Below are 21550 nucleotides of genomic sequence, written 5' to 3'. Positions count from 1 at the left end.
ACTGTTTTAGGACTTGATAAGATACGTTTTTATCTTTTATTGCGGTCTTATATCTCAATATTTCACTTTAAGAGTCAATCACTGGTCCATGGATCTAGGAATTCCGCTACACAGGAACAAAGTACCAAATTTGAAAGGAAGAGTTCCCTGTATATGCCTGAGTAGAATAAGATTAAATTGAATAATACGCCTAATAATGACAGCGAATAATAGAGCGTAATATATGTGGAAATATGACAACAGCAGTGCTTAAACATTATGAGGTCTGGTCCACAGGGGGCCCTGTCTGTGTCCATTCAGGCCCCTACAGGCTCTTCGTCACCGCCCCTTCCTCTTTATCGGCCGCTTTTCAAAAAACCGCTACAAGACGGAGGGAGATGCAGCCGGGGAGGACACAAAGCTACCGCGGCATGTAAAGCAGCAAACTCCAACCAAAACCCCCCTCCAACAAAACCAACTCCATCCCGAGCAAGCAGCCGTCCTCCAGTAGTCACAGCGGAAAGGAGAACTTGCAAAAGCGCGACGTCACTCCGGGAGAAATGCTGTGAAACTTTTCAAAAACGCATCTTATTCCACAAATTTCACTACAAGAAAGGAGTTCGTGGTTTTCATCGAGGGTCGGATACTTTGGTGAGTTTTTTTAAGCTGGAAATAATAAGGGAATATCTTTGTTTGCCTTCGCTCTTCGTTGTTTTGTTTCGTTTGTTTAATTTAGGATAAATGAGGATGAAGTTTGCTAGCCAACACATCCCAACTTCCCTCTCCTACAAAATGCCCGCCGGGAAGAAAAAAATTACCCCTATAACTCATTACGTCATGTGAATTTCGTCAGTATTTTAGATGACTTCAGTCGTTATTTACTTGATTAGGTTTTATCACGGCCATAGCTGACTGTAAATCAACTCCCTCATGCCTTACCAAGTCAACTGCTCACCGTCACCAATGAAGGATCAACATCTGGGAATATGTGACTTTTCTTTACGTAGTTTTACTTTAATTGAAAAAGCTTCACACACAGCTTGAGAAACATTGTACGTTTGTGAATATAACCTTTTTTTTTTACTTTGCACATTGTGTAACACCTCAGCTGTCACTTGTATCATTCCAAACTTTTGCTGGTCCCCGGTTCTAAAATTTGATCCTTAATTGCCTTCTCAGTTTGGGGATTTTAACAGTTATCTCGACAATATATGAGGTTTGGCATTACCTTTGACACTCGGAACTTGTGCTGGGCATCACAAGGTTTAGACATTTCTTTACGAGATTAGTCGTTTAATCGTAAACTCTCTCTCAATTGGACTAGATGAAATCATACAGAATGATTCTGATGTAACCGTTGCTGTTTGTTATGCTAAAGTGTTCCTTGAATTGTATCAAACAAGATCAGTCAGGTTGTTGAACCATCTTTTTGATTTGCAGGTTGGTGGCTCACTTTGGTCAGATGGACTAGGTGACAAAATTGACTGATTTAGGCTCAGTACAAAGGGTGACAAGACTAAGAGTTATTGTGATATAATTGGTTGCATTTTCAAAGAAGTTTACAAAATGTATTCAGTCATTAGATGGAATAATTTACCGCTTAAACAGCACAGTCATCAGTCAACCCCTGTTAATTCAAGGATGATGGCAGGCAAGAAAACATTAGAAAATCTCCCATTTCACATAAGCATGATAATGCCAGTCACTGGCCACAGCAGCAGTACCAGTGAATGCCAGCTTGGTGTGAGGATTAACCTCCTTCTTGTGACCTGGATAGACATGATACTCTGACCACGGCAGCTGTTAGCCGCTACGACCGAGCCAAGCAAGGCTACCGGGATAATTGGCTCAGAGCTGGCTAGGAGAAAGCCAGATGAATCAGTGAGAGCATCAAGTGGATAGATTTAGCAACTGGAATGCAATTTGCTTTTGACAATTTTCAACACACAAAAGCTTTGGATGAGCTGTCATAACACTGCTTTCCTGCTTTTCTGGCATTTCATAAGCTGCTCTAATGTGCAGATGCAGAATACTGATTTGGTTGTTTTGTGGACAGCCCATTGTCTGTGGTGAATGGGTTCCCCAAGTCTGGGTTGTGGGGGGACACCTGGCTGTGCGCTTGATGATCTCAGTGACAAAGAGCAGCTGGAAAACAGGGGGTCGGGCCGGCGGCACCATGGACTACAGATGTATATGCCCAAATTGTGAAGTTTGAAATCTTGCTGGATTGTATTAGTTTGAATATACAGCTTGTATAAACTCTTATTGTAAGGGCAATGTGTTGTGTTCAGTTGGTTGACAAAATTTGTAATTTGATGGCATCAGTTTGAGGTTGAGCCTTTTTTATAGGTTAGTTGAGTAATGGATGAGTTTATTGCTGTCAATAGAGTTGTATCTCTATTTATAAAGCAAAAACAGAAGTAGCTACACGCTCTCTGCTCAGCTCTAATCACTATTTCCAGTCACGTTAACTGACATTTTCCTTCTTTTAATGCAACAGAGTGTTGCAGGTGCGAGTTTTGTCATTGATGGTCTTTAAAATGACCAACAATGACAAAACTCACATGCTTTTATATCTATTAATATCAAAGTTTGACCTTCTCGATTATGACCCCAGATGCATTGTTGGTATTTCTGCTTTAGACTGCGGAACATGAACTGTCCTTTGTTTTATAACAGGAATGATCCATCCCAAAAATCAATATTGTCCATGTCTACATGAGGCTATCAGCCAATTAACAGACACAAGACCTTTGACATTTTTGTCTCCAGTCTGTCACTGGTTTGAACAGAATTTAGTGTAAAAGCTTCACTGTTGATCCGTTGCTAAATTGTGTTCACATTGTCTTTGCTTAGAAAGTCAAATAGCCTCACATATTCACATACTAGTTTACATTTGCTGTGACCATTGCAGAAATATCAAACCATTCATAAGAGTGTGTATCTTGTGTCTCTGCGGTGAAATGACGTGTGGTCTGTGTCAAACTGGGTCCTGTGTATCAATTTGCCTGGTTGTCTTATCATGGTAATTGGATTAGCCAAAGCCTTCCCTCTCTCCTCCACAAACGAGGCCCTTGCGCTGTGTGTGTCAGTCGATTGCTTGTTCCCTATCAGTCCCAGATGAAATTGCGTTTAGGAGCTGTTGAGATAGATGTTTCCACCCTCACTGTGAGTATCTATGCTTGGTTGGATTTACTATGCTGCTAAAAATGCAAACTGAATTTTATTTGTTGTTCTCTCTCTCTCTCTCTCTCTCTCTCTGTCTCTGTCTCTGTCTCTGTCTCTCTCTCTCTCTCTCTCTCTCTCTGTACTGTCCCGCTCAGGACAGGGTGCTGTCCTGTGGGATGGATGACGCCCAAGAGCAGGACCACTATGAGGAGCGCCTAAGAGACGTTTTTAACAGTTTCGATGCCAGTGGTTCGGGCTCTCTGCGCACCGAGGAGCTGTCCGAACTCTGCCAGTCGCTGCACTTGGACGATGCCACTCCTGCCCTTCTCCACGCCCTGTTTCAGAACCAGGACCCCCTCACTGCCAGGGTACGTTTACCGCCCTGCCAGAGAGGTTGCTCTAATTAGAACAGTGTTTTAATTTTCCTTAAACTTTCTAGGTGTTTTTGTTTTGATGACTTCAAGCTACACATTTAAAAATCTGGACATTTTTCTGTGAAACCAATGAGCTTTAAATGAACCTGTGTGGTGTGTATCTTTACTTCTCTTGAATTTGAGTGATTTGCCCTGAAATGTGTATTTGTTCTGCTCAGATCAGATCTCTTGTGGTCACAGTGAGTTGTGGCCTCTTGGCTCTCCTGTGTGGAAGGCCATTGAATTTGGGAGATGCTTGGGTTGAGTCGCTGCAGCTCTCAGGTCTTTGTGTCGGGAGGCTTTTTTTGACGCTTTGTTAGGCATCTTGTTGAGGAGAAATGTACCCCCACCCCCCCATAACCCTCAGCCCAGGTGTCTGTCACCGGGACAACCAGCCCAGCTAATCACCATTCACAGATACATTTCTTGAGAGATCCGTGCGGAAATGAATAAAAGGTGCAAATGGATTTCAGTGTGTATTTAATACGTTCTACATCCAGTGCGTCTCCGGTATTTAGCCTGTACCTTTAGAGGTTTCAGGTGGGATGAGGCACTTTTAGAGTTGCTTACCTCTTTGCATCTGCATAAGGTTTTGTTTGAAGATAAGCGTGTGGACAGAGGGATGGCTATTATCTGCGGGTGTGAGGGGGGGGTGAATGTTAGCAGAGGGCCACTGAGCTGATTGCGTCCCCATGGCATTCAACAACGAAAGTCAGAAAAGAGAAACCCCCCCCACCCACCTCAATCGGGCAGCCGCCAACCTCGAAGCACAAAGAAAATCTCCATATTCAGGGTTAGCAGCTGTTGAATCTTGCAGTATGACCTCTCCACTCATATCCAACCCCCTCCACCCCAGACATCCAGGGCCATCCAGCCTCCTCCCGCCACACAGGGAATTACATCCAGTCTGAGGAATTTCATGAACACTTTCTGGTCTAAATCACAGTTCTGTTTTCACTTTGCTTCACATACCAAACATTGCTCGCACTATGACTTTGCGTATTTTTCATCTACAAATAATCCTGCCGTTTATGTAAGACTGTACAACTTCAAAGTACAATCTTTTCTCTGTTGTCGCAGGTTGACTTTGACGATTTCAAGAATGCGCTGATTCTGGTTTTGTCGTCGACTGTTGAACCCCCGCAAGCAGAACAGGAGATTGAGCCCAAACCAGGTAAAGTGTTTCATGTTATGAAGAAATGTCACACCGGCAGGCTTTTTTTTTTTTTTTTAGAACGCCTGATATGTTAACCTTGACACCGTAAAAGCCATATTCATCTGTAATTCCTTTCAGTATTGGTATATTGTCAATCTTTAAGGATATCCGCCAGTGACCAAGCTGATTCAGCAGTACATCTACAAACAAAGGCAAAGGGCCAAACGCACCATCGGATCAAAGCCAATATACTGTTGGAAGTATTTGCTTTGGCGTGGTTACTGTTGCCAGAGAGAGAGAGAGAGAGAGTGGTTTTATATCCTATCCTGTTGAAAACTTAATTTTTGTGGTAAGCTTCTGTCCGTATGACAACAAGACTTGAATTCACTGATGAGGACTAATTGAACACGTTGCCTGTCAGTGAAAGAGTAAATGGCTATTTTTAGGGGCCCGGACACCTTTTTCGAGCTCCGGTATTTTTACTTCTTGATTACATTAGTGCTGACTAAGACACTGAGAAGGTGTGGGTGAGCGTGACAACAAACAGACCTTTTTTTTTCACACAAGAGATAGTTTGATGTTTAAATCCTTGTGAAATGAAAACTATGCTGTCACGTGTGTGTATGTTGAGTTTAAAGTTACTGCCAACCTTAAGGAAGTTCTGTTCAACTGTAGTTTGTTTTTATTCTTCTAGAGGAACGCAAACATGTCACACTAGTAACCACTTTAGGAGAAGTATCTACTTTTGCGGAAGTTGGTCATTTGACATTATTGCTATATTTATTCATGAGTCTTGTTCGCTACAGTTCATATGATGATGATCCATTGATAATCACAATGCAATTCCTCTATCTTGTTGTCCTTAGAATCTCCTGAGATCCAGCCAAAGTTTGTGAAGGGCAGTAAACGCTATGGCCGCCGCTCCACCCCAGAGTTAACGGAGCCCGTTTCAGACTTCTTTGAAGTTGACAACACTAACACTATAGATGATCGGCACGTGGAAGGGGACAACGATGACTCCGCTGTTCCTAGGAAGCGAGAGGTAGTAAGCTAAGACTGTGATTTTATGAGTTTTTTTTCTCCCAACACCGCTCTGTACCCCCAAGACGCGAGGATGCCGTGCTTATCTCCTGCTGTCCTTGCATGCACTATGTGCCTCAGCCAGTGCAGACTGGTGGAGAGGTGTTATTCTTAGATAATCAGCTTAGCCCGATGCAAGGCAGATCTGGGAAAGCAATATACACACTCCAGCACAGGTTCTGCAAGGTTCTGCTCCTTGCATAAGACAAAGGCACTGTCCTCTTTGATCGGTCTTGAATGATCACAACGTAACCACAGTGTTTGTTCAGCTTAACACAGCTGAAGTGTTCAGCTGAATCAGGCATGATTAGACTGTATGTGATGCGAGTTGGGGTTCAGTGGACTTTGACTCGTGCCTGTATTGTTTATATAGGCAATGAAATGGTGGTCACAGCAACGGCTGAGTGAAATTTCACATCATTATGTCCCAAGGATGGAGAGCGACACACCGGGAACATAAATAGTAGTGTCAGCGGTGTTAAATAAATGCAGTTGCGTCTCATTTTGCTATTCCTCCTTTCCTGGGATTTGCATTGAGTGCCCTAGCTGGGTGTATGCGGGATTGCGGTGGATTAAATGCGATGTGTCACAGGCTTGCGTATCGTTGGTTCAGCCGTGGCTTAAGTACAGCTGAGCGATCTGCGTGGCTCCCCTGGTCAGCAGCTTGATCTTTTCTGGGATAATCCTGCTCTCGCTGCTGCTGAAGTAAGATCTTTGACGTATTTGCATTCCTTCTCAATTGGCGCATTGTCAGAAGCGTTCATTGCCATCAGTGCAAATCGGGGCGGGAAATTTTGAACAGCAGCAAGTAGAAAAATAACAGTAAATATTTGTTATGGCCGATGCAGTCGTTGCTTCCTGTCTGCCACTCAAACAGGCGTTAAACTTTCAGAGCTCCTATTCTGGTGTGAAAATTTTAAGAGAGAGAGAGTTTGAAGTAAGTGTACTGTGAACTCTAGACAATAAGTACATTTTTAATACTTTTACTATGGTCAAACTAGCCTCAAACAACAGCAAGATTAATGGGGCGACAACAAAAAAAAAGTGCTCAACTGGTCTGTGGAAATAATGCCGTGTGGCCGGGCCTCTACGTGGATGGATGTGTTTATATTCTCGGTATTGTCTGCGCTCGTGACGCACCGAAACAGACAAACACTATTCGAGACGCCGAGCTGAAGCGTGTCTTGGTATTGACTAATCTAGTTCGCAACAATGCTACAATGTCCGGCCCGGGGACCAGCAGATGGGGATGGGTCAGGGGGGCCTCTGCCAGAGGGACTTGGAGGCTCCTCGCTTCGGGAGGGGTGTGACAGAGGGACAATGAGCCCCTCTACCCCCCCCCTCCCTCTAGATGCCTATGCAGCATGTATCAAAAAACGCCACTCGCAGAAACCCATCTGTTCTTCATTCCCTCACTGTTTGCTTCCAAAACAATAGAAGGCCATGCTGGAATTTGGTTGGATCACAGTGCGTCACACCTCCCTTAACCTCTGCTTCTTTCTCTTTTCATGACAATGGAATACAAACTTTCAATACATTTTCTTATAGTTTTTCAAATAGATTTTAGTTCAAACCATCCTAAGGTGAATTTGCAAATTTTGTAGTTTTTTAGTTTGTCATTTATTAAAAAAAAAAAAATCTATATAAACTGCATTTTAAACCTTTGCAATCATTGAGGAAAAGTTTCCGACAAAGTTTTGTTTTTTTCATTTTCAGAGACATTATACTATCAACATGTCCGAGCGTCAAGACGATAGAATAGCGTCGTTGCATTCATCTTATGTTATATCTTTATTCCTGGATTGACCCTTGACCCTGCCTGGGGCCCGTGCCGTCACAATGGCCCGCTCATGCCTTTTGTAAAACCTCCCCAACCCCCCCCTTACACCGGGGCTCAACCTTGACTAATTTGAAAACATGTTTGATTTCATGAAAGACTGTGCCTGCAGATTTTGATAAGTCACGATTGCAACTATTTAGTTTGTATATGTATAAATGACTAAACTGTCGAAGTGCTTGTTTACAAAATCTATGCGTTTGTTTCGCTCCACAGCGCTGGAATGCTCACGAAAGGAGCACAGAGGAGTTTGAAGCAGAAGGTACGTCATTTTTTTTATGCCGTCGTTTGTTTGTTTTTACAGATCTGTTCATTTGTATTTTTCAACAACGAGATAACTCTCCATCCTTGTGTGTAGGCCAGATGCATCTGTGGAACCCCGACGAGCCGGGCACCCCTCGGAGATCGGTCGCTCCCCTATCGTTTCGCCTAGAGGAGCAGTTGCGTGTAGCTTGTGATGAGCTGGGGATGCTGTGGGACGGGTGTGCCAGTCGGACTGAGCTGCTCGCTGTGTGTGAACATCTGGGCCTGGAGGTGAGCGAAGCACAAACACAGAGGGGACAGTTACATTTTGAATTTGAAAGCAATGAAAGTGAAGAAAAACAGAACACAGACATTTAAAGTGGGAAAAAATTTCTCGAAAATATAAATCTTAAATGTTTTGAACCAAAATATTGTCTTTTTTTCAGGTAAAGGACGATCTTCTCCAGACTGTGAGCAGTGATGGCGTGATGAATGTTCAGGAGTTTGTTTCCAGGGTTGTGAATCACATTAAACCTCCCACTCCCTCTGCCTCCACCCCGTACAGACAGCTTAAACGGCACCACTCCACTCAGGTACACCTTCTGTCTCCAACACGTTACATTTGAAAGGGATGATTCCTTTATTCTTGATGGATTGATTGGTCATTATTTACTTTTTTTAAAAACATGGCTATGTAATTGGAGTCCTGCATGATTTTGATATTCTAAATTGTGATTGTTAGGGTTAGGGTGTGATTTCTGTCTGTGTGCAATTGATTTTAAAATCACTGCAATGTTCATATAGATCTAGATAGCAGCCTCTATCCTGTTTGACACCATTTCTTCTTTTCCTTACAGCCCTTTGATGAAGGAGGGCGTAGGATAGCCATATCCTCTGCCATGGCCAGCACCACAGGGATGCGTCTTTTTTCCACCCTCGATGACGGAAGCGGTTATACTCCTGTTGAATACATCCTGGACGCCTGGATGGAGGAAGGCATAGAAAATAGCACTGAGATCCTGCAGGTACAAGTTGACTGTGACCATTATTACTAACAATGATTCATAATTATAAGTCCAGTATTTTAAGCCCATACATTTAACCACATTTACAAATGTCCAGACAGAAGAACAGACAAAGGGACTTAACCTGTTTGTTGTCATTTGTAGGCTTTGAATTTCAGTGTGGATGGAAAACTGAGTCTTGGTGATCTCACCATGGCACTTGAAAATGAGCTGCTCGTTACTAAGAATGGGATTCACCAAGCAGCTCTGGTGAGCTTCAAAGCTGAGATCAGACACCTCCTGTGAGTATACGTTAGGACTGTCATGCAACTCACTATTGCATTTGCCTTTTAATATCATTTAACTACATTTTTGATCAGCTTGTACTTGCTGATTAGTCTGAATCTTAAAGATAAAAACACCTTTAGATTTGTTCATTTATGTTGTCATTTGTCACAGATAAGCCTGTATATAAAGGATGACCTTGACTCTATGAATAAAGTGTCCTTGTTATTTTGTTTTTTAGAGAACGCGTTGACCGTGAACTCAGGGAGAAAGAGAAAATCCGATCTGACCTGGATAAAGCCGAGAAGCTGAAAAGTCAGCTTGCCACTGAGGTGGACGAGCATCATTCCGCCATAGAGCAAATGAATAACCTCAATCTCAGGTAACATTGAGATTTTGCACTTCTATTCCTCCCATTTTATTAGACACCCAGTTTTCAAAATGTTTACCAACTTGTGTATGTTATTTATGTCTTTCTTTTCTTACCTCAGCTTTCTGAGTATGTGTTAGTGCTTAAAGGTCTATATTATCTGTGCTTAATGTGTATAGGAAGCTTGAGCAAGACCACAAAGAGAAGCTAGCAGTAGTCCGATCGGAGCTGATGAAGGAAATGGACCAGATCCAGCAGCAGGCGGGCCTGCAACGTGAGGAACTGGAAGCAGAGGTGGAGAAGATCAAAGACGATGAATCCTTCCTCAGAGACCACCTCTCCATCTCTGTGAAGGTACCAAAACTCTTATGGTATATTTCAAATGTGCTTTTTTTATGGTATGCAGTGAATCGTTTGAAACGGTGAATATCATTTCATTTGCTTCTGCATCTTTTAGGAAAATAGACGTCTTGAAGTCGAGGTACTGGACAGCACTGAGAAGTTGATGGAGGCAGAAAGCCAAGTAGCAAAACTCCAGAAAAGTTTGGACAGTGTCATGAAAGAAAAGGTAAGAAGGCTTTAGAATTGAACTTTGAAATTTCCTTAGCACTGTCTTTCTGGTCAAACAAGTCAATTGTGATGTTATCTTCCTCAGTTTGGTGACTTGGACCCTGGCAGTGCAGACTTCTTCCTTCAAGAGGAACGTATTAAACAGCTACGCAGCAGCTACGAGGCACAGTGCAGGGTAAGTCCAATTTTTAAGATCTATGAGAGGAATATATTGATTGACGACCTGCTGCCACATGTGAATTCATATTTTTACGTGGTAGGAACTGCAAGATCGCATCGACGAGCTGCAGTCAGAATTGCAGGACTTCCACAGTCTGGGCCACGCTCATCTTCCTTGTAACAAATCTCTCTCAGAAGAGCTGGAGAGTAAAAGCCCCGGCATGGAGTCGGACCCAGGTAGACCCGATGAATCCGTCCACTGCAACCATGCACTGTATCTACATATGTATATTCATATTCATATTCACCGTTAAATTGACTTTTTCCCTTTTCTAGGTTTAGGTTCAGAGGAAGTACGACCATTCAGCATGAGCCTAGAGGCAGAGATGATGCTCGAGCAGCTGAAGGAGCGGCACCTTCAGGAAATGGAGGAGATAAGAACCCAGCTGGACAACAAGGCAAGAAAGAGTATCACTCTGGTCTAATACATACATGAAAATGGAGCCATGGACATCAGAAGGAAGTTTTAGTTTGTGTTGTCATTTTTTTGAATGGGAAATATACTTACAAGTTGCAAAACATCTCTCCCTGAGCGCAGAAATTGTATGTTTAAATGGTTGTTTTCTTCATTTAATCCCAGATGAAAGAATTTGATAATATGTCAGAGAAGCAGAGGATGGCCGGTGAGGAACGGAAGACTGCAGTATCTCTCCAAAACCAGCAGGAGCGTGTGGGTTTAAAGGAGGAGATGGCTCGCATTCAGAGCCACACGCAGGATCTCCAGAGCCGACTGATGCAGGCGGAGCTGGAGCGGTCCTGTCTGGAGAGGAAGCAGGCCGAGGAGAAGGAAGAGCTCAAGGCCAATCATGAGGAAGAAGTGGGGACCCTCAGACAACAGTTATTGGAGGCCCGCACCGACGCTGCCGACCTGGAGGACCAACTAAAGACCCTTGACGCCCAGCAGGCAGAGATAGATATGAACCTGGCCAGTGAGATGGAGGAGCTGAAGAAACAACACGCCACAGAGATAAAGACCTTAGAGGAGCAGCATGTGGATTTGCTGGACGCCAGATTGGTGAAGGAGCGAAAGAGATTGCAGGACAAGCTGGATGAGTTGGAGACGAGATTGTCACAGCAGAGTGAAAGGGAGAAAGAACAGCTGCAGCAAAACAATGAGGATGAGTTGAGATTCAGACTAGAAGAAGCAAGCATGACTTTTGAGGAAGCGCGCGATGAGTTAGTGAAGACGCTAACGGAGCAGCGGCAGAAAGAGAGGGCTCAGCTGGAAGAGCAGAGTAACGAGGCTCTGCAGATCTTGCTAGAGGAGGAAATGTTGAGGCTTGTCAAAGAGCACGAAGAGAAGGAGCAAGCCGCCCGGGAGCAGTGGGAGATGGAACGAACTCGGCTTCAGCAGCGTCAGGAGGAAGCTCTCCAAACTAGAGTAGTTCAAGAGAGGCTGCAGTTGCAAGTGCAGCATGAGCAGAGAGAGAAAAGGCTGAAGGGTGAGTGGGAGACGGAGAGACTGCAGCTGGAAGAGGATTACGAAGGGATGCTCCAGGAGAGGCTAAATGAAGAGAAGGAGAACATCGAGGCTGAGAAGGAAGAGGCAGAGAAGATGCTAGAGCGCTTGGTGGCTGAGGAGAAGGCTCGGCTGGAGGAGAGCCACAGAGAGGCCATGCAGGAGCTGACCGTCAAGCACACGGAGGAGAGGGACTCGCTCAGCAACATGCTGGACCAACTGCGAGACGACTTTGCCCAAGAGAGGTGAGACACACGACTTTTGAGAGATGCTGTTGTAATTATCATTTCAAAATGCTAAAGTAGAGCTTGTGTTGAGAATGTTTATATTTGCTGTACTGTCAAAAACACTGCTGCTGTAACAATCGCTGAATAACCACGTACAGGGGGGAAATCGAGATCAGCTTCACCCGGAGAATCAAAGAGGTAGAAGATCGTTTCTCAGGCGATCAAGAATCTGTCGCCGAGCGTTTTCAGGCTGATGTTTTAAAACTCGAATGGCACTACCAGAGCGAACTGACGGCTCTAAACGAAAGCCACGTTGAGCAAAAACTCCAGTGGGAAGCGGAGATAGACAAAGCCCTCGACGATGCCAAGGGACAAAGAAGAATGATGCGAGCAGCCATGGCGCTTGAAACGGAGAGCCTGAATCAGGAGGGGCTCAAAGCACAACATGAGCTGGAAAGCAAGTACAAGAGAGAAATGGAAACACTGTGGAGTAAGAACCAGCAACTACAAAGTGAACTGGACGACACTGTCAGTTTAGCCCAGACCAAAGAAATAGAGCTGAGCAGACAACTGAATGATCTCCACACCTGGCTCCAGGAAAGCCTCGGCAACAAAGAGCAGCTTCTCGCTCAGTCAGAGAGGAAAACGCAGCAGACTGAGCTCCTGCTCAATCAAGCAGTGGAAGATTTGAAACAGGAGAGGGCAGGATTTCAGAATAGGTGGTTAGTACTCGAGGCAAAAAACAACGAGGTACTTTCCATTACTCAGACGCAGGCTGAAGAGAGGACTGAACTGTTAACCAAGCGAGATTGTTTCAAGATGAAGCTTGGACAACAGGAGTTAAGAGAGGATGTTTCTTTCTGCGGGTCACAAGAGAATGAAAGGGTGGAGCTTATGGGAGAGAGGGATCTGCTTAGAGTCAGAGTGAAGGAGTTGGAGGTTGCACTTGGTCAGCTTTTAAATTCTGATGGAAAAACTGAGACAATAAACATGGAAGAATTAGAAGTAGTGTGTTTATCACCCAAACTCAATGATTCAGTTGAACCGCCGTCGTCTCTGGTCGAACCAGATGATGTCAGTGGATGTTCTGAAAGTATCCAAAGACTTTATTGGGAACATGATGACGAGGAAGAGCGTGTTGCTAATGCTCATCGAGAAGAAGAGTTGTTACTAGTAGGGGCCGACACGACAGAGAGTCAAGAGCGAGATGGTGAGTGTATGACGGCTACGAATGATATATATTATGAAAACGCAGAGGGTGGAGAGGAATCCGACAATAAAGTAGGTATAGTTGCAGAAGATTGCCGTCTTGGAGAAATAATAGGTCGCTGTCCTCCAGATAGGACACTTTCTCATGAAGAAGACGGCCGTGCTGCTGAATCTGGCCCCCATGACAACCACAGCCCACATTCCACAGCTCAAGATGGGCACCATAGTAACAGAGCTTTAAAAACAGAGCGCATGCTGCCGTATGAAGGGGAACGTGCTGGTGCAACCGATTGGGAGATTAAAAGCGCTCTTGGATCATGTGAAGAAGAGGGCGAACCTCATGGGACTGTGGTTGATCCCTCAGTGCTGGAGGAGACGGGTAACTCTCAACTGTTTCTGGAGGATGCTGACAATCGCTGTTTGCCGAAGACTTCCCACGATCAAAGACGGAATGTTTCTGCGGACGGTCAACGTTTAACCTCAAGCGTAAGAGATTGCCCGCCACCTCAACATCACCAAAGTAATTGTGAGGACCAAGGCAACGCTCTCCTCATACTACAAGCGATGTATAGCAGTACCACAGAGGAGAACGTTCTCTTGCACGAGAGAGTTTGTCTCCTTCAGCAGAAAACCAATATCCTAGAGAGTCTTTTGGCTCATAACAGCGAAACAATCAAAAGTGGCCACCAGGTATTAGAGGAAAATTACAGGCTCAAAGTTAAAATGCTGCATTTAATGGAGCAAGTGAAGAAGACGGAGATGAAGATCTTAAAGATGACAGATCTTCAGATTAGATATGAAGATTCCATGTGTGAAAATACCATATTGAGGAACCAAAACGGAGAACTCGAGGAGAGGATTTGGGGCCTGGAAAGGAGGATGCGCGTTTCCCAAGATTGCCGGGATCAACACATCGCACTGGCAGACGGGATTGACGCGATGCAAGAGGGGAGCGCTGAGTGGGTAAGTGAATTTGAGAGGCAGGGTGAGGTTCTCCCAGCCCTGCATGCAGACGTCGGCCCCACAGAGGAATATCTGAACAGCCAGCGAGAGGCTGCGACCGACCTGCTGGACGGCTGTATGGAGTCAGAGGAGCAGAATGCCGACCTTCGCAGAGCCGCCACATTGAGTGAGAGGATAGAGGCGCATAGGTAACTCAGAGACGCAGAAAGAAATAGGATCCCGTCCCTCCTTGTCTGCAGTGACCCGTGTGATCCCACCTGTCTGATAGCGCTCAAATAGCACTCTTCCCTGTGGTGTAGTGCTGTCGTCCTACCCATCACTGGGATCCCCAGGCTCTGAAACGTGTGTGTGTGTGTGTGCGCACCTCAACAGATCATCAACCCTTGTGGTTTGGCGGTTGTGACCCCAGTAGACCGACCTGTAGTGGCACGTAACCAATCCCTTCAAACAGAAATGTGTCGACCATGTTGTCTTTGGTCAATATGTAGCAAAGAACAAGTTTGTGGGAATCTACTCACTTTTTGTCTAATTTTTTTTTACGTATCTAGATCCCAGGCCAGTCGTCTCGCTGAGGAAAACGTCATCCTAAGGCAAAAGATTGCTGCACTGAAGGAAGAGAACATTAAAGAGGCCCAGGAAGAGCTACTGTAAGAGAAACCACCTTCAAGAGAAGTTTATCACTTCTGTGCATCTTTGTTTGAATGTAAACTGACATTTCCTCCATTTTCTTTTAGACAAAAGTCGGAACACTTAAGAAAAGAGAAGATTGCAGCTCACCGGGTGGTAGAGAATTTTAAGAAACAGGTAAATGAAGTGCCCCCTTCAAACCAGATTCCATCAGTAGGAAGCGTTACAGGCAAAACATTTTCACAGATCACTCCGTTTATGAAGAAGTCCTTTCATGATGTAGAGAGAATTCCAGCAGATTCTGTTAAAAAAGGTCTTTTCAAACGGTTGCACACTGTAGCTTTAAAGTGTTGTGCATCTCCCCCCGTGCAGAATTCCGGGCTGCGTTTGCAGAGCCAGCAGCTCGAGGTTGAGAACAGGATGCTGTCAGAACAAAATAGCCAAAATACAGCTGATATGGAGACGCTACGACAGCAGCTGGCAGAGCTGATAAAGGAGACTGAGAAGAGAGACGCGGCCGGTGCCGGAGAAAAAAACAAGGTAAGCCGCGTTTTCTGAAAGGCTGGCGGTCGTCCTGGTGTGGTGGTGGTGGTTGTAGCGGATAGTTTTGTGATGTGTGGCTGTTTTGTGGTAGATGGCAGTTTGTGTGTCTGCCCTGGAGGCAGAGTTGACCAAAGCGCTAGAGGACGCTGCACAGCTTGAGCAGAGGAACGGCCAGCTAGCAGAGCAGCTCTCTGGCCTGAAAGGGAAGGTGAGCATCAGGTTATGGATACTGCAGTGACAAATGATCCTGCAGTTTGGTAACATAGATAAGTGCACTACTTGTAAATATGTTTTTATTACGAATAAATGAAGGTACAAAAAATAATGACAGATTTTTAGGCCACGAGGAAACCGGCGCTCTGAGTAATCTTGAGTATTAACAGCAGCTATTGTTTCTTTACAATTACAATCTTTCTTGTTGTCCTTAGGTGGCTCAGGTGGAGTCTGTGGAGAGTCGGCTCAGTCATCTGTTGGAAGAGAAGAAGAGTGTCGATAAAGAGGCCCGTGGTCTGCGCAATCAACTATCCAAAGCCCAGGAGAAGGTAAGAGTTTACTGTGAGATTGGTTTAAAACGCTTTATGGCACAGAGTGTAATTGTAGGATTACATTGGATTACAGGAATTTAGCTGGAGTAACACTCTAACAAACTGATCCAACTCTATCGCTCAATGTGTTATTCTAAACTTTTTTACTACTTTTTTAATCTAGGTCAAGTCCTTGGATGAAGGTCTCCAGGCTATCGGCCATCAAGGTTCTCGTCTTCATGTTTTGCAGCAGGAGAGAGTTTCCCTCAAACATGAAATTGCATCGCTGCACAAACGGCTTCAGATTGCAAACGATAAAGTAAGAGGTCGATCTTATTTTTCAGGGTGATTTATGTACGTCTTTTCAGTAGACTTGACCTTTTGCCTCTGTTCATCTCAGAACCGTGTTTTGGAGTTGACCTTGCAGTCGAACGGTTTCAAAAGTTCAAGCAAGAAGCTGTACCGGGGCGAGATTTCACGGCAACTGGAGCAGGAGCAGCTGAGGCAGGAGAACGAGAAGCTTCAAGGAGAAGTGGGCAACACCAAAGCCGACCTCGTGCAGTCCAGAGAAAAGGTGAGCTACAGCCTTAAGCAAGTTTGTGTGTGATGTAAACAGCAACAGTGTGATGATGCCAAAACATGTGACGATTAACTGCTATTTCTAAATGACATAGCCTGTGTAGAGCAATTGAAACAGAATATACAGACATGTTGTTATCGCAATCTCTCTATGACACTAATCTATAAATCCTTTCTTTTGTGTCGACAGGTTCGGCAGCTCGAGGCGACCGTCCAGTCCCTGAAGCAGCACAAGCAGCAGAGTCAGTCCTGCCTGGTTAAAGCCTTGGAGCAGGAGAATGCCTGTTTGAAACAGCAGATTGAAGCACAAAGGGAGCTGAACAGGGTGATTACTCCATTAAACCATAGACCTCTTAAAATACATGTAATTTTTGTCTTATTATGAGCGTGCCAGTTGTGTTGGTATTCACTCGGTGGTTTGTTTGCATTGGTTTCAGGGTTGTGAGGCTGGAGAAGGACGCACAGAGCTGGAGAGCCTTCAGCAAGAAAATGAGTCGCTCAAGGCCCAAATGGCCCGATTGTCTACACAGCTCCTTGAGGTCGGTCTGGGTTTTCATCCGATTGGGTTTCACAGTAAAACCCATTGTGTTGTTACTTGCGTGTATGTGTGGAATGCTTTTACTTTCTCCCTGCTCCATTTGCGGCTGCACCTCCTGTGCTCGCCTGCCATCTACTTGCAGTTCCACATTTATCTGAACAAATCATTTAAATTCTCTTTCCCAGCTTGTTTATTTTCTCCTTTTCGCTGTTTTTCCCTCTCTGCCCAGACGTTCCAGGCGCAGTTCGTTGGACTTCTGCCACCATCACCTCACAGGATGCCCAGAGGCCAGAATCATGCTGACGATCCTGACATGCAGGTACAGTACAACCGCAACCTTCCCTGAGAGTAAACCTGAGCAAATACTTACTAATATCCATGACTATAAACTCAGCACTCCAGGGCATCAGTTGCAAGAGAAGAGGCTCCAAATGTTTTTTCCAACCACTGCTTTGGAGTTTCATACCTAAACACAAAGTTGCATCACTCGCCTCTCAATCTTGCGGTGCACTCTGTACTTCTCCTGTTGCATTAGGGTCATCGGTTGTCGTGATGAAAATGAAATAGCTTTGGAATAAACATGCACACATTGTATTCCTTTCACCATGATGTCATGAATATATCCACTCCCATAAAGTGACTCAGTTCAGGTGCAGGCTTTGTTGTGCATGTTGAAGTTGATTCGAATACATTCAGATTTACAAAGGAAAGCAATGCCTTTATTCTTAATGTCACAGCAAATGTTAAAAGCAAATAGTCCAAAAACGTCAGTGTGCAATTTCTCAGACACCTGAGCTGAGTAATCCAATTTATTTTGCATTCTCATTACTTTGTTTTGTGCCCGGTAGAGATCCATGTCAGCAGCTGTCTGTCCTCATCTCCTCCTGTCGTGTGTGTGTGCCTGTGTGTGCAGTGTTTACTTTTTGGGTTTGGTGTTTCAGTTTGCGGTACATGTGGTTCGCTTCCTTGTTTTTGAGCTCGGCATCTATATTTGATTTGTCAGCTTGGGATTAAAGTAGCTGCTGTGGTGTGATCTCCTGGGTGTGGTCCTGGTGCCTGTTTTTCCATGTGTCACCTTTCGCAGTCACATGGCAGAAAGCTGCTCTTCCCACCAGACGACTGTAGTTTGTTCTGCATTAGTTGTAAACGGTGTCATCCCACACTATCATGTGTTGCCTTGTCATTCCCCAGCATGACCTCCATTGTCACCGCATGCTTCCACGAATGCTTTTTGTCTACTTTTCTCCTTGAGTAAATATTTAATAATTTAACAATTTATTAATTAATAAGAGGAAGTTAGGTACAGTTAGGAATGCAGTGTTTAAATGTAAGTGCATATCGATGATAACCCAATATGCTAGTGTTGTTATCACTCTGGCTCTCAGAATGGGGTCTAGTAGTGGAAAGGAAAAGATTTTGTCAGACTTTTCAAACCCTTCCACCTCTGAGCATCATTCCCTTTACACTCATCTAGATGTATCAGCCTGAATGCTTGTGTAGCAGCTTGCTCCCTGACCAGGCCTGTTTAGGTTTATAAGGCTAGAGGAGCGGGTGGAGCCCCTGGTGAAGTGTACCTGCCTTTTCTCTCCAGGGGGCGATGCCGGAGCAGCGGGCAGTTCACGCAGACAGCTACCGGCGGATCGGTGGATTGTAACCGCAGCTGCTCTTCATTTTAACCTCTTTTCCTCCGAGACCGCTCTTCTCACCTCTGCTCTTCTTCCTCTGCTATGCTTGAACACGGGGAAAGAAAAATATCAGCTCATTCGACATCCTCATAGGAGATTATGAACACAGCCCAGTGTGGCTTGACTGATTCAGAGGCCATGAATGTGTGTAATTGTATTCCGCTGCTACTAGGTGGCAGCAAATGTAGAAAAGACCCCTGTTGTTTCTCCCAATGGGAGAAAGTCAAAGTTTGCATTAAAATCATCATGAATACAGGGATTACAGTTTGAACACAATGTGTACTTTCTGGGAATATTCTGTTATGCACTCGTACCATTGATCAATATTGGAGACAGGGTATAATATCCTCAGAGGCTAAGTCTTATGACGTTTTGCTTTATATTCACTAAGGAGTGTTAAGTTTAGGTGAGGTTTGTGCCTAACAGCCTTCTGAACCTTTTTCTAACAATCGTAACATTTCCCACCTGTTGCTGTAACCTGTTATTGTACGTGTCCAGTCAGGGTTTAGGAAGTTCGTTAAGCGAGGTACCAAGTGTGATGACAGTGTTGTGTTCCCTTCTCTTTTAGTCTTTGCTTTGTTTATGACCTTTTTTCCTTCTTTGGTTTTGAGTCTGCACAAATACAGTAGATCTATGTTTCTTGAAACTCTTTAAAAGTCTGTCAGAGTTCAGTTGCTTTTTTTTTTTTATCCATGTTGAATTTTATGTGTTCTGGGATTATGTGTTGCTATTGTGTTTGTGTGTGTTTTTGCTGCACTACCAAAGTGTCACATGCTGTTTTTGTTTTGTTTTTTTCTGGAGCAAAGATTATTCGAGCACAACTTTGAATATTTATCAGGTCGTTTGCAAAATGCTCATGAATTGATCAAGCTCACTAATGTTTAGTATCCTATTATAGTATATCATGTCTGTGTTTTGGTCTTGTAGTCATTATGTAATTTTGTTTAATTTATTTGATTTGAAATATAAATTTTATTTTATTTTTTCATTATTTATTTTAACCTCCAAGTTAGGATTTTATTTTATTTATGCATTAAATTATTTTTCTAGAACTATCTGAAACTCGTGGCACAATTTTATACCTATTTATTTTTGTATTTAATTTTTTTTAGTGCAGTGACCTCTCTTCTCTGAAATGTACCAGAAAGCATTTAATGCTGAAGTCCAGATAAAATAAAGTGTCTAGCTCTAGTAAGATTGTGGTCTGTGTGTTGCTTTTGGCTTTACTCACCCTGAGGCTTTGCACTTTCTCCGCCCTCTAAAAGGACCGAAAATTCCGATTTCTTCAAGTCTGTGACTAAATCTAAATCCTGTCCGCCATTGTATTCCATCTTGAGCAGTGTAATACAGTTTGATGATATCCCTCACCATCTTCTCACCAGGATGAAAGGGAGAGGATGATGAAGAATATGGAGGAGCGAATGAGGGAAATTGAACTGTCGCTGCGTAACGTCAAACTGTTGCTCAGAGAGAAAGTTGCTCAACTGAAAGACCAGGTCAGTTCATAAATGTTTACATCTACCTCAAATATTCTGTTTTCTCAAATTAACAATTTTCATCAATGCATTTTAACCCAGTTTGTGAAATACATTTTGAGTGGGATTCAAAGACGCACAAATGTCAGCTTGAAAGTGCAAAAGCGGCCTTATGATTTGGTTTTCTTTACTTTCACAAAATGAAAGATTTCACAAGTCTGAGACCTACTTAAGTCGTTGTTTTGGCTCTCTTGTCTACATTTTGTCTGGATAAAGAATAAACAAATAGAGTTTCACGGGTCAAAAACAGGATTTTAAACTCTTAAGCTCCTTAAAATGATCTTCTACTGTGGTGTAGCATCACATCAAGCTGGCCTCCTACTCCAGAGTTTGACTTCTTAATATATTTGTAGCCTACACCATATATACTGTAAAATAACCACTGACATAAACCTGTGTGTTCTAGCTCCACAAGAACGGCAGAGCAGACGTGTTGATCAATGACCTGTATGTGGAGAACGCCCAGCTGCTGAAAGCCTTAGAGTTAACCGGGCAGCGGCAGAAGATAGCGGAGAAGAAGAACTACCTACTTGAAGAGAAAATCTCAAGCCTCAACAAGATCGTGTGTGACCTGAACCCATCGCCCCTTCACTCTCTACCGTACCACTTTAAATGCTCCTAATGCCCAAAACAACATCCACCACTGTCGTTGTTTGGACCCATGTGCATAAGAGAAACATAAGGAAAAGCAGATTTTATTTTGAGATCTACTAGTCTACTTTTTAATCTTTTTTTATGTCCTGTTGAACTTGTTACATTGAACCTACAAAGAACTAAATGTGTGATCAGAATGATAACGTTATTATATCAGCAGAAATTGTTATTGTTGAATGCAAAATGTAAATATTTTACACTTAATTTCTCTTTCCAAAGAGGAAAAACAAATGTACAAGCCACACTGAAGCGCACTTTCTATGTAAGTGCTCTTCTGTCCATGTCGTGTAAGAGCTCAGTCATTTCAGCATGTCTGTCTCTTTCATCTGTCATCTTTATGTAAAGAGAGAAGATACAGTACATAATCCTGTCTGCCAATAGTACTTCCATGTAAATATGATAAGTCAGTTTGTTGACCTTTCCAAGATATTTGTTATCATGAAGCAAACACTACGTGCAGTGTAATTCACTTTCAATGTCTGCCAGGTGGAAATACATTGAAGTAAAATCCACTTATCTGTTGCAATATGTTTTGGAAGACTGCGGTTATCCATGCGATTGAATTAAGAGATATTTTTTTGTAAATGTTGCCAAAAGTTGAATGGAGTGTGCTTTTTGTGCAGAAAATATAAGACTGAACACTGACAGTGTTTGCCGTGTGTTCCTTTATCCTGCCAAGATAC

The 21550-nt window shown here is 43.7% G+C and overlaps 1 protein-coding gene and 1 long non-coding RNA gene across 2 annotated transcripts; one reads left to right on the top strand and one right to left on the bottom strand.

Annotated features, from left to right (window-relative positions):
• The first annotated feature begins 374 nt into the window (after positions 1 to 374).
• On the top strand, positions 375 to 21495 carry nin (ninein (GSK3B interacting protein)). Its single transcript, XM_076157768.1, has 28 exons — positions 375 to 630; positions 3303 to 3515; positions 4641 to 4734; positions 5583 to 5758; positions 7850 to 7895; positions 7992 to 8167; positions 8323 to 8469; positions 8734 to 8901; positions 9046 to 9182; positions 9407 to 9547; positions 9715 to 9889; positions 9993 to 10103; positions 10191 to 10280; positions 10366 to 10501; positions 10601 to 10722; positions 10905 to 12028; positions 14731 to 14829; positions 14917 to 14986; positions 15182 to 15349; positions 15444 to 15560; positions 15781 to 15894; positions 16061 to 16195; positions 16277 to 16450; positions 16646 to 16780; positions 16893 to 16994; positions 17223 to 17312; positions 20061 to 20174; positions 20620 to 21495. Exons 2-28 carry the CDS (start codon positions 3324 to 3326, stop codon positions 20833 to 20835), a joined length of 4569 nt encoding a protein of 1522 aa, XP_076013883.1. The 5' UTR covers positions 375 to 630; positions 3303 to 3323; the 3' UTR covers positions 20836 to 21495.
• On the bottom strand, positions 8021 to 15169 carry LOC143006357 (uncharacterized). Its single transcript, XR_012964253.1, has 4 exons — positions 14960 to 15169; positions 14701 to 14788; positions 8732 to 8858; positions 8021 to 8161 (listed from the first exon to the last, which is right to left on the bottom strand). It is a non-coding gene; the product is annotated as an uncharacterized LOC143006357 (long non-coding RNA).
• Positions 21496 to 21550: the final 55 nt, after the last annotated feature.

This window comes from Genypterus blacodes, unplaced genomic scaffold (assembly GCF_046128005.1).
Source record: "Genypterus blacodes isolate CSIRO-AG114 ecotype Tasmania unplaced genomic scaffold, CSIRO-AGI_Gbla_v1 ptg000073l_1, whole genome shotgun sequence".
Classification (NCBI taxonomy): Eukaryota; Metazoa; Chordata; class Actinopteri; order Ophidiiformes; family Ophidiidae; genus Genypterus; species Genypterus blacodes.
The sequence above is the reverse complement of the archived record's forward strand: the minus strand, read 5'-3'. Positions and strand labels throughout refer to the sequence as shown.